Here is a 12440-nt window from a genome sequence, read left to right as displayed (position 1 = left end):
GGTCCGCAGTGTGGCCGAATGTAACGAAGAGCGGCACTGCAGCTGTGGGCCATGGGCTGAAAAGCGAGGAAGAAGAGGCAGAATAAAACAGCTTGCCCGACGGACGGGTGTTGTGTCTGTCTCACTTATTACAATATATATATATATATATATATATATATATATATATATATATATATATATATATATATATATATACATACATATCGCTAAAGAAGAGATTGTTAGCTTAGCTTTTGCGGGGAACACTGTAAATTTTGTCCCTGGATAGTTTAGAAGTATTTTCTGCCCTCCTCATTTACGTTACGAATACGACAGCCGCAGCACTTCACTCTAACCGAAACAACCATTAGGCTTAGGGCCGCACTTCTTGTGCCACGGTTGCTGTGAATATCGTAGATAATCAGTTAGAAAGAGTCTAATAATCGTTAAAGTGTAGTTTAGATCAAAAGTGACCCATGATTGGTCATATTTTCCCCTTCGACTACACAAATGAAAAGCTGAAAACACCTAGATTGGGCATTGCAGCGGATAACTGCTACCAGGGACGTGCGGCTTCCTACGGTGCGAGCCGCAACGGCTCCCTGCTAGAGTAGGTTAGCCTTCATTATCAGGCTGATACTACAGTCATACTGTGTTTCCAATCATCAGATCTATCGATGCCGTTTATGAAATACATTGACGAAATTTAATCGAACTTCAAGAAAGCGCACCCGCGCCAGAAGGGGCATTCATGGGTGGGCTGGAGCCTTTTTCACGATATTCTCGCACGCCCTCCCCCCTTTGCCCCCTCCCAAGAGCAAGCTTAGTTAAAACACGACGCATCAGTTCTGTGCCTCCCTGTCATCCTTGCAGGAACACAATCGTCGTTGGTCCCCCCCCCCCCCCCCAGAAAAATCCTGGCGGCGTCCCTGACCTGCGCGCTCGACATATGAATGATTCAGCGTACTCGCATTCATTTCCTTACTAAAACAAAGCTATATATATATGTAGCGCATAGATAAGATAACCATCATATTCGGTAAATCTAACGCTCGACATCTCGTGATTTAATATGAAGTCTTACAGAAAGTGCGCTGATCGCGCCAAGTTTCTTCCAAAGTGCCGCTAACGTTATCAGTGTGTGGTAGAGACTGTGCAGCGTGACCAGTGTCTCCCACCGCACTAGGACACTGGGCTAGGCTGTACAGCGTGGCCCAGTGGGTTTCAGTGCACTGGGCGACGCTGGCCGCGCTGTACACTGTGTCCCAGTGCCCCACAGCGTGCTGTAGTACACTGGGACAAACTGTAGAGCGTTTCCAGTGTCGCCCAGTGCGCTGAAAAGCACTGACGGATACTTCAAACGCTGTTTTTTTCGATAGGGATGTCAATTAGTTTTTTTTTTATCCTATACTTTTGTAATATATTCTGATATGGCAACGCACGCGAACATGTTACAAAATAGGCGTAAGCTTCTATTTGCGGGGGTGGACTAACCGCACGAGTAAGAACTGCTCACTTACTAACTAGGTAGTAAATTTCACTAAACTGCATTATACAACCTTCCCATACTGAGAGGCTTGTGCTTTATGTGACAAGTGAATGGTTAGTATATAGCTAGAGAATATGACAACCTTTACTTTTAGGAGTGTATATTTAAGGGCTTGTTTTTCCGTGTTTTGACACAATAATAATGAGAACGCACAGACAATACTGCAAAGAAAAGTACAGGGGAAACTATCAGACCATGGGTCTGTGTTTCTTTCTATTCCTTGTTCCTTCTTGCGCTGTTATCACTGGTATAATTAGCCACTTCCCCTCACATCCCCTCAAATCATTATTTCATAATCAATGATGTTGTCTAAATACCTTTCTACGTTACTCTTGTATTAAAATAAGAAATACCTAATATTCAATTATACTTCGAAGCATTCGAACTAATTACAAGCTCGAAACGAACTTAGGTACGAATGAGAGTGAAGAGCGTGTTTTACGAACAACGTAAAATCTACACCACTGGCCTCTGGAAAAAATGCGAACTCAACCGAAATAACGTTTGCGAAAAGCTGCGGAGGTTGGGAGGTCAGGAAGACACAGAGACAATGCGTAGGATTCGATCAACGTCATGCTGAAGTGTTAATTAATTTTGCTTGAACTACGATGACTGGAAAAAAATGTTCAATGCTTTAGAGTATGAAGTACTCTACTATAGGAGGGCGTTAATTAGGCTGTCCGCTAACATCAGGAAATTAACATTCGCAAGATCGAATCTTTTAGAAGGAGTGAAAAAATTGGGGGCCCTTAAGCTTCGCCTTTAAGAGATGAACGCGATAGCGAAATCCGGCCCCTAGTGCGCCCTTAGACCACTAAGTGCATACTTATTAATATGTTTTGTTACATACACACACACGCACACAAACACGTGCACGGTAGATTGGACCAGCGCGCGCTATTATCGCCGAATGGGCTCGTTTTCGTCGTGACACCTGTCGAACAAAATGCGTTAAAGGAGCCCTGAAACACTCTTCCAAGCAACCATGGAATGAATTCTCTAGAAGAGCTTATTGCCTCACAAATTCAACGCAGCAAATATGTTAAGAATCCGTCTAGTGCAAGTGGAGTGGCAAAGGTTTGTCACATGCTGCAATTGCAATATCTTTTCTCTCCTCCCAACGAATGCGCTGGAAGCTAAGCAGAGAGGTGTGGCAGGACAAAGAAGCTACCGAACCTCGTGACCTTGAGCACTTTTTTTTTCTTCTAATGCACAGCTTTGTCAGTGTGATTGCGCGAGCACGTATGGACAAGTAGCGGCCGCCCGCGGCTACCTTGCAACTTTATTTTTCGGTCACAGACTCACCGACGATTTTTCTCTCACAACCAACGGGGCCGACGCCGGTGGCGGGTTTTCTGCGACACGAGCTCTTTAACGCTATCGCGTTAAAATCACTGCCCAAGCACTCCATGCAGGAGCTTAATAAGCGAATCTGAAACGTGCACAATCAGAGTTTGTCACTGGCTCAATCTCGTCACTTCTTTAGTCTTTCTAAATTATCTACTACGGCTGTCCTAAAAGTTCAATTAGTGTTGGAAACCCGTGTGATCTCTTCTTACTTTTTTAGTTGACTGGCAGTAAGCAGCGGAATTTTTTTTTTCAAATCCGTGGCTCTTAGATACTAGGAGCTTTTGTGCACATGCCACGGGCTTATTTCGGTTTCGCTTTATCGTAGATGACTTCGCTTGGAAAAAGCTATATACTTACCTGGAAGTGAAGTTTCAAATGCTTCACTCGTACCAAACGCACATGAAGTTCAAGAATAGAATTGCATTACCCAGCGTAATCAGTTTCTAATGATAGTCTTCGATCAGAATATTTTAGGTTAAAATTGATCATCACAAATCTCTTTGTAGCCTCTCATCTATACATCTACTCTTCCTTCATTCCTTCATCTACACAAATCACATGGCTAGATTTATTGCTGCGTGTAGCCACTGCTTTTCTGCTGTCATTCGAATCATCCCTTTCTGTACAAAGCGGACAAATTTGACAGTAAAAGGCATGCCCGGAGTGGTCACATGTGATCGTTCAGTGTGCGCCAATCGTACAGTTTTTTTTCATTGATATGTTGGGTTTAACGTCCCAAAACCACCATATGATTATGAGAAACGCCGTAGTGGAGGGCTCCGGAAATTTCGACCACCTGGGGTTCTTTAACGTGCACTCAAATCTGAGCACACGGGCGTACAACATTTCCGCCTCCATAGAAAATGCAGCCTCCGAAGCCGGGATTTGATCCCGTGACCTGCGGGTTAGCAGCCGAGTACCTTAGCCACTAGACCACCGCGGCGCGACACTCTATAGAAGTACGATTTGTTGTACGCATGAAAATAGTGGGTTATGTTAGGTTCGGACTTCATGCCTGTTTGCATCGTACATGAAAAACCCGGACACCGCGATGACTTGTCTGTCTTCAACGCATTTCTTGCGTCAAATAAGTCAATTCAGAGCTAAAGGAGCAAGTAGTAAGCAATTTCTTTTTATCATTGCACTGACAGAATTTGTATTTAAGACAGGAATTTTCTGTATCGATGTAAAATTTTACATAGCGTAAAAAGAAATGAATGGTCGCTAAACTTGGAAGGCAAACGATATGGCTGCCGCTGCTGCTTTCTATTTTTGCGTTTTTTTTTTTGCCTCACATGTGAATGGACCCTAATATTATAATATAATATGCGTGAACTGAACCCGTACGTAGAAAAGCTTAGAGAAGCTTGATTTGCGTAGTTTTACCCGTTGGCTAACCGCTGCCTTGCTCAAAGCCAGACAACTCAAGCATCGCAGGCACATGTGCTGTCATTGCCATCGCGGCAACAGCGTCCCTTATGAATGACTTACTAGCTGGCGCCAGCTTTTCCTCTAGGCAACATTTTGAGAAACTCTATACGCCAACGTAACAGACGAGAATTTTAGACTGTGCCAAATGAGCAACTGGCTTCGATGTCAAGAAAAGTAAGCTGCACTGCAATCCGCAATAAACTATAACTGGTAGTTCTTTTTTTATGGCGTTAATAATTCCTCAATGAACAGCAGCTCATTCTTTTTCTGCGTAGAGCTATTTGGGTGCGGAGTGTGGCTGCTCACCGGCTTTCGATGCATGGAAACTGTCTCTTGGCTTGAGTGTTTCGAGTAGGGGAAGCAGCGTAGTTCGGGGCAGCACGTCGTTGTTGAGGTTGACACGTTCCACAGCGTACGTGAAAGCCCGCTCGTCGTCCTCTGATGGCGCCGTGTCGAAGAGGCCTCCTGCGAAAGGGTTGATGCAAGATTTGAAGCTATTACAAGATGATGAAGAAAATTTTGGTAATTGGATATAAATCTTATGAAAGAGGTCTAGAAAGCCAAATGTTCACTGGAGGGTGGTGGGGGTGGAAAACAATTATGAATGTATATACTGCGTGATGAACTGACGTCTTCGTATTCCGTGTGCGATCTTCTAAATGTAGGTCTATCGCTGCGCTGTTTCTTCTCCATCACTCCTGGATACTTATGTCTGATAGAACTGATTTTCCTGGGAACGTTAGGTATCAGTCGTAATGTGTTGTCTTCCGCGTAATGTCGAAGCGTTCAAATAGTTAATATACATTGTAATCAGTACTGAACAATGTATACTACCATAATCTTTTGGTATGGTGGAAGAAACGCCATATGGGCCACGTGACTGGGATGTTTTTGAGCGCCTAATGCATGAGCTGGTGAGGATTGCATACGACTAGATTTGGTAATGACCTTGTAATGTTATGCTATCTGAGTCATAGAGTAGAAGGTCTTATACATGGAATAAAAGTCTGTGGCAAAACAGTCAGCAACGTCATACACTTCGACACCATCCGAGTTCAGCAGCCTGAAGCACTGCTCACATATGCTAGATCGCTTGCGCACATACTTCAACAACGTAGCTCGGCTGCAAGAAAACTTTTTCTATCAATGAATATATGAACTCTGGTCCGGTTTATATAGGTGTTTAGAAAGAGCTTTTTATTCATATTTGGAAAAATAAGGGAAGGTAGGCTACGTTAGAGCCGGCTTTCCCAACATCATAACAGTATTTTACAAGATAAACAAAAATACGAAACATTAAGAATCAAAAAAGAAACAATATTCAGAGGCACTGTTTACCTCTATACACTACAGAGTATAACGCATGAATGAGCACAGTATATATGGGCATGCTCCAGTTCATATATGAAGATCACATTGCGGATAGAGTCCGTACAAATTGGTGCAAGGTATAATATGAACTAAAGAAAGGTAACTAAATTTGGGTTCATTTAAAAATCACGGAGGGCACTTGCTGCGCGTCCTCAGTGTTCTGAATAATAATAATAACAATAATATAACAACATCAACAATAATAATAACAATAATATAACAACAACAACAACAATAATAATAATAATAATAATAATAATAATAATAATAACGTAAACTGAGCTTAGTGAAGCGAAGGTCATAACCTTGTCGCAAGGAGAATCCTATTTTATCCACCCATTCAGTGGACCAGAAAAAATGCTCATAGTCTCTGCTGCACTCCCCTTAAAGCACTCGAACGTGAAAACCACTTTTAAAGACGACAGTCTTTCTTGGGGACCTTTGACGAAAAAAATTTGGTCTGTCTGTCTGAACATTTGCTGTTTGTCTGCCCTAACAATACCTCGAACGGCACCAAACGGCCAACCCCATCCGCAGCGCCACGCAATAATGCTCAAGGTTTAGCGTTCATAGTTGTGCGATTGTCACTAAAAAAATCAAATATTGTGCATACCTTAGGCGCCATAACAACATGTTTTTCTATTGTATGCCTACCGTTATACTAGAAGAGGCACACACACAACGCTCTAAGGACTGAAGAGTTTAACGCGCTGCGCTGCCAGTGCAACACGATGCTCAAGAAGGTATTTCCAACACTTTTTTACCACGGCACGGTGATGGCACCTGCCCGTCACTTTGCATTCTACACCTTATCACCTCCGAGACTGGCGCGCATCTTCCTCCACGGTGGCACATGACTTCGTTTTCAAAAATAACTGCCAGATGGCGCTCGTGTCTAACGTGTCTAAGATGCGCTTGTTCATCTTCGTAACAGGCTCGAGGCACTCTAACGCAGCGCCTTCAGAATACCATTCACCGATATTCTTGCGCAGAACATCAAATAAACGTTTTGTTGACTCTCTCCAGACGCAAGACTATCATCTTTCGACGACATTTCCAATGTAACATGTAGATTAGGGCCATTTTTAATTTATTGTCATCTTCTCGATGATTTGTATTCATCGCCCCGCCCTCACAAAACTGACGTAAATCTCCCACGTGTGCCCTGTGGTGGTGACTTATATAACAATAGAGCTCTAGTCTGATTAAAGAAAACATTCGGCTTTCGGATGCATTTAGGTACGTCACCCTCGGGAATGTCACGTCAATAGTCCACATCTTTCGCGGATCATTAACAAGGGAAAAGTAAAAACTACCCAAAGCCTGATAAGACAGTCACATTAACACGCTGCAAGCCCACGCTACCTAAAAAGTTCGGGAAATACCTGACAGGTAGGATAATATCCTTACGGTTGGCAACAGTGTGCCATATGTGATTTGCGGGGCAAAAGAAGGAAAACAGAACCTCTTCATTGGGTGAATGCTTGATTATTGCTACTGAAAGTGAAGAGCTCTTGTTTGACAGCGTTTCATGGACAGTCTAATATGTGTTGCGGTCAACAAAAATATATTAGGTCGTATCTTCTACGTGTTTGGTGAGACATTGGCTGGGCGCCACCGATTTCAGTGATGGCCGGGAATCTGTATAGCGGCCAAAGGGCAAGTAACACTCATACTATTAGATTTATTTACTATCGTTGTAACGTTTACGATAAATTTTGCGCGAATTTATACCTTTTTTAGTAACAATATGAGATCATACTTTGACTATATATAAAAAATTGTGCATAAGGACCAAATTGCAGTAAACCAATGCCGACTACAAAGTTCTAGGCCCTATTAAAGGCGATAGTCTTTCTTGGGACCTTCGACGCAAAAACTTTGGCCTGTCTGTCCGTCTGTCCGTCTGTCTGTCTGTCTGTCTGTCTCTCTGTACAATTGTCTGTTCGTCCACCGTTACCACGAACCGGGTACTCTAAACAGCACCAGCCAATACTTCGAATGGCCTACACCATCCGCAGCGCCCACCAATGTTGCTCGAAGATCAGCGTTCATACATGTGCGATTGTCAATTAAAAAGCAATTATTGCGCATATCTGAGGCACCATACCAACACGTATATATTCTGCATGTTCATCCTTTACTAGAAAGGCATACATAAGTAATTCTAAGGACCGTAGCACTTATCACGCTGCGCAGACCATGCAACGCTTGCACGGAAAGGCAAGTGTTTCGAATGCTTTGCTAAGACAACACGGTGGCGTCCCCTGCCCGTCGCCTTGCGTTCGATACCTTATCACATCTGAGACGGGCGCGCACGCCCGTCTCAGGGCCACGTGCTTTGTTTTCCAAAAACTGCCAGATGGCGCTCAAGTCTCACGTGTGAGGTGACTTGATGCGCTCGTTCGCCTCCGCTGCACGCTCGAGGCACTCTAACGCAGCGCCTCCGGGATACCATTCACCGATTTTCTTGCGCAGAACATCAAATAAATGTTTTGTTCACTCTCTCCACACGAAATACTGTCGTCTTTCGACAACAGTTGCAGATTACGTGCAGATACGGGGCCACTTTTCAAATGCGAAGAGTTTCTTAGCGAACTTCGGCTACTTTGAACGTATCTATCTATCTATCTATCTATCTATCTATCTATCTATCTATCTATCTATCTATCTATCTATCTATCTATCTATCTAGCCGCCTATAACTTTCAGCTCTCCTAGCCATTTCAACATTTATAAATACCAAACTGGGTATGGCGTAACATGACTGCATGAGTAATATATTTGACTAGTCTTAACACGAAAATCATGACATGTATTCAATTATTGTCATGATTTACATTTCATAGTCCTGGAGCTCTTGTGGTGGTTTCGTTCACATGGCATGTTGCAAAACTAGTATGGTATGGCAAGAATGCATGGCGAACACAAGCGACAGACCCTAACGTCAAAATGATGACATGCGTGTCATTAAACAACATGACTGCATGCCACGCTCATGATACACTCGCGGCCATTTCGCTAGCATAACAATTACCAAATTTGAGATTACAGTACTTCAATGAATGGCGAAGGTATGATACTGGTGCAGAAATGATTAACAAGGAATGTGTGTCATGCAAAAGCATAGCTACATGCTACGCTCATCATGTGCTCACGGCTGTTTCACTAGTTTCTAATGTACCAAACTCGGTATTACGTGACGCTAACGGACGACATAGGTGAATGACACATCCAAACATGATAATCACGATATGCGTGTCATGTAATAACATGCATACATGCCACTTGATGATGCTCTCGCGGCCGTTTTGCTGGCTTCACATATGCATGTCAAATTTGGTATTATCTAACGCCAATCACGGACAAAGGTATGTGACTGGTGCACACATGATAATCATGAGATGCGTGTCGTGTGAGAACATGACTACATGCCACAGTCAAGGCGCCAGTACATTTCGACGTGACACAGTGCGCGTGCTCACCGGCTTTCATTTCGTCGCGTCACGCCGGCGTTGCCACGCCAGGCGCCGGTCCTGCCATAGACTCGCAGGCGCACGTCGCGGTGCGTTGTTTTGACGCATGTGCGCTTCAGCACCTCCGGCGCCCCTCCGTCAAGAAAGAAGGATACGGCAGTGTTGTCTGGGTAAAGCATCGGTGCAAAATGCAGCATGTTGCATTTAGCGCTGGTTGCCGTCGGGCCGCGCCGACGGACGCCCGTCGCTTTGGCGTTAGACTGTATAGTGCTCGCGTTTTGCTAACTAGCGTCGCTGTGCCCAGCGTGCGTGCGCGTCAACGCTACATTGAAGTATCTGCACCGTGCGCTGATCAGAGGGAGTTGCATTGCTGGCACTAGCCCATCCTAAGTCTGCTGAAGTTGGCCGTCAGGGGCACGCAGAAAACGGACGCGCGCACGCGTCCCCGTGTATACCTGCTGCAATCCGCTCACTCACGCGGGCATCGTGGTTCATTTTGACTGATCCCAACCTATTATTGCGCTTTTTCTCCGCCAGGCACTGTGTTCTGGTGCTGCAGTCACACGGGAAAACTCGACTGCACGGTGCCTATATTGGGCTTTTCATGATACGCTCGCGGCCGTCTTGCTAGATCCACATATATCAAATTTTGTGTTACATGACGTCAATTGATGACGAAATGTATCACTGGTGCAAACTTGATAATCGTGACACGCGTGTCATGTAAGAACATGGCAACATACCATGCTCATAGCGTGCTCGCAGCCCTTTCGCTAGCTCCACATATACTAATTTTGGTATCACGTGACGTGAATAGATGACGAAGGTAAACGACACATCCAAACATGATAATCATGACACGGAAGTGATGTACGGCATCATTTACCTCCACCTCCTGACGTTGTGCCGATTTTAAAGTGACAAATCAACATTTCTCATTCATGCTTCACATATCGTCGGTTCCCACTGTACGTGTGATCTGACAATTTCAGGGGCGAAGTTTCTTATAGCAGCACCCGTTTGTACCTCGTAACCGTCGCAGTATGTAACAAGTACAACATTTTGACCTCAAAGGTGGTGCCGGTGAGAGATTTCTTCTGTGTGTTGTTGAACACTAAAAAATATTACTCAATGTACATGTCAATGGCTGCTAATGGGGAATGAGAGACAGGAGCATTCGTATTTTAGTTAACGCGCACGCTGCGATCCCCATTAGCAGCCATTGGCATGTACATTGAGCACTATCTGACAAGAAAGGGTTGCTACGTTATAATCGCTGGTCGTAACCTCCTTTGTTTTAGAAAGTTTTAACGAGCGTTTGGCCGCAGTGCCATGAATGCAGTGAACCAGTATATACCATGAACTCGAGGTGGTTAAAGGTGGGAACTAGACCCGAAGCGCAAGCCGTAAGAAAGTGTGTGTGTGCCACCTCTTGTTTAGTCTTTGGAACGTCCGCTGGATGGCGGTGCTTCTATATGGTGAATATATGATGAAAATATACAAGATGGTGGTACTTGGAGTGTTGAATAGATGGACGAACGGACACACAGACAGATGCATGGATGGATGCATGAACGGACGCAGGGGCGGATACATGCACGAACGCAGGGACGAACAAATGAACAGACGCACGCACGGACGAGCGGATGGACGCATGGACGGTCACACAGACGCACGCATGGATGGACAGAAGCAAGAACGAATGGACGGACGAATGCTTCGCCCCACTCTCCATCATTCACTCCGTGAATATGCTGTCAATTTGTTTTATTTATCCTAATCAGCCTCATGCAGTATCCACACAATGCACATAATACCTTGCTTATCCTCTGGAGAACTAAATAATGGCATAGTGGTTGCTTTTCTACTTCACAAAATACAATTAATTGGCGCGGTCTATAGCGTGCGGAAAGCGCCAGCTTGCGATACAGTTGGGCTGCCGCAACACAAAGCTGCAGCCGATATTCACGTTGACATTCTTCTAATTGCGGGTCAAATAACTTTTTTACCATTGATGAACAAGCCGCTGTGGTTCATACTCGTTTTGGCCAAGAAGAAAAGGAGAACAATTTTGTTGCTCTGTTCCAGGTCAACTCCTGGTTGTCGGTCTTGTTTTGCTCGTGGAATTACTGGTGGAGGTGCTGGGTACGAGTACTTCGGCTGTGTCAGCCAAATTGGAGACAGCTACATCTCCCAGAGCAAGAAGCAGCCACCGCTTTCGTGGGTTACCCCCTGAGTTTGGTCCCTTGGCATCGACAACCAGAAAGATGGCCACTCCGATGACAAGCCAGGCAGTCCAAGCCAGCGATGCCCATGGTTCTCTTCTCGCGCATGTCTTTCATGTGCCACAGACACCAAAGCCGTTCCATAAAGATATCTTTGAGGAAGTTGATGACGGGCTCGACCAATTTGATCAAGTTGCCAGTATCAATGAATGGGACGATGTTCGCAAGCTGCGCCGAGTTTACTTCTACTTCGAAGATTCTGCGAAGACTTGGTACAAGTACCATGAGGGCTCCTTTGCAACATGGAAAGAGTTTAGCCGACAGCTCCGTGAGGCCTACCACATCACTGAGAGAAAGAAGACGGCTGAACAAGCCATATTCTGCAGAAACCAGTGGCCGAACGAATGAGCATTCATGTTTGTCGAGGACATGTTTCGGCTCTTCGGGCGTGCACCCTGCCATGGTAGAGGAAAAGAAGGTGCAGCATTTGATGCGTGGAGTAAAAGAACAGCTTTTCCCTGGACTCGTGCGCAATCCGCCAATGAGAGTTGCTTATTTCACCAGAGAGGCAACCACAATGGAGCGTACTCTGCTGCAGTGGACGTCACAATAGGAACGACATATCCCGGGCACCGCATGCTCTATCGACTCTGAAAGCGAGAAACAGGCCCTCGCAGACTTCATTCGAAGTATCGTTCGGGACAAATTGCGACAGCTTCAGGCAGTGGGATCCCATCCACCTGTGCCAGCCCTCGCAAATGCAATCAGACAAGAAGTCTGGCAGACCGTCACACCCCTGCCGCCAATCGCACCACCAATTCCCGAGGCCACCTTCCTGACTTACGCAGCGGCATTGCGATCACCTGCACCACCGGCTACAGATCCTGCTATGCGGGCAAGGTACCAGGCTATGCAACCATTCCAAGACACTGCTTCGAGTCCGCCTCTCGGCTTAAGGTTTCCGAACACAGCCTCCTATCAGCTGTCTGCCTGAAGCCAAAGTTGTAGCAAGGCAAGTACGTTGTGAACCTCAGATAACCGTCCACTCTGCTGTCA

The 12440-nt window shown here is 45.2% G+C and overlaps 1 protein-coding gene across 1 annotated transcript in view; it reads right to left on the bottom strand.

The window, feature by feature from the left end:
* The window catches only part of LOC119174229 (glutamate receptor ionotropic, kainate 2), a 269581-nt gene that overhangs the window by 200640 nt on the left and 56501 nt on the right, over positions 1-12440 (bottom strand). The window contains exon 2 of the mRNA XM_075895948.1: positions 4619-4777. Within this exon, the coding sequence (XP_075752063.1) occupies positions 4619-4777 (159 nt within the window). The remainder of the gene's footprint in view (positions 1-4618; positions 4778-12440) is intronic.

The sequence above is a fragment of the Rhipicephalus microplus genome, chromosome 5 (assembly GCF_043290135.1).
Source record: "Rhipicephalus microplus isolate Deutch F79 chromosome 5, USDA_Rmic, whole genome shotgun sequence".
Classification (NCBI taxonomy): Eukaryota; Metazoa; Arthropoda; class Arachnida; order Ixodida; family Ixodidae; genus Rhipicephalus; species Rhipicephalus microplus.
This window is presented reverse-complemented; position numbering and strand designations above follow the sequence as displayed.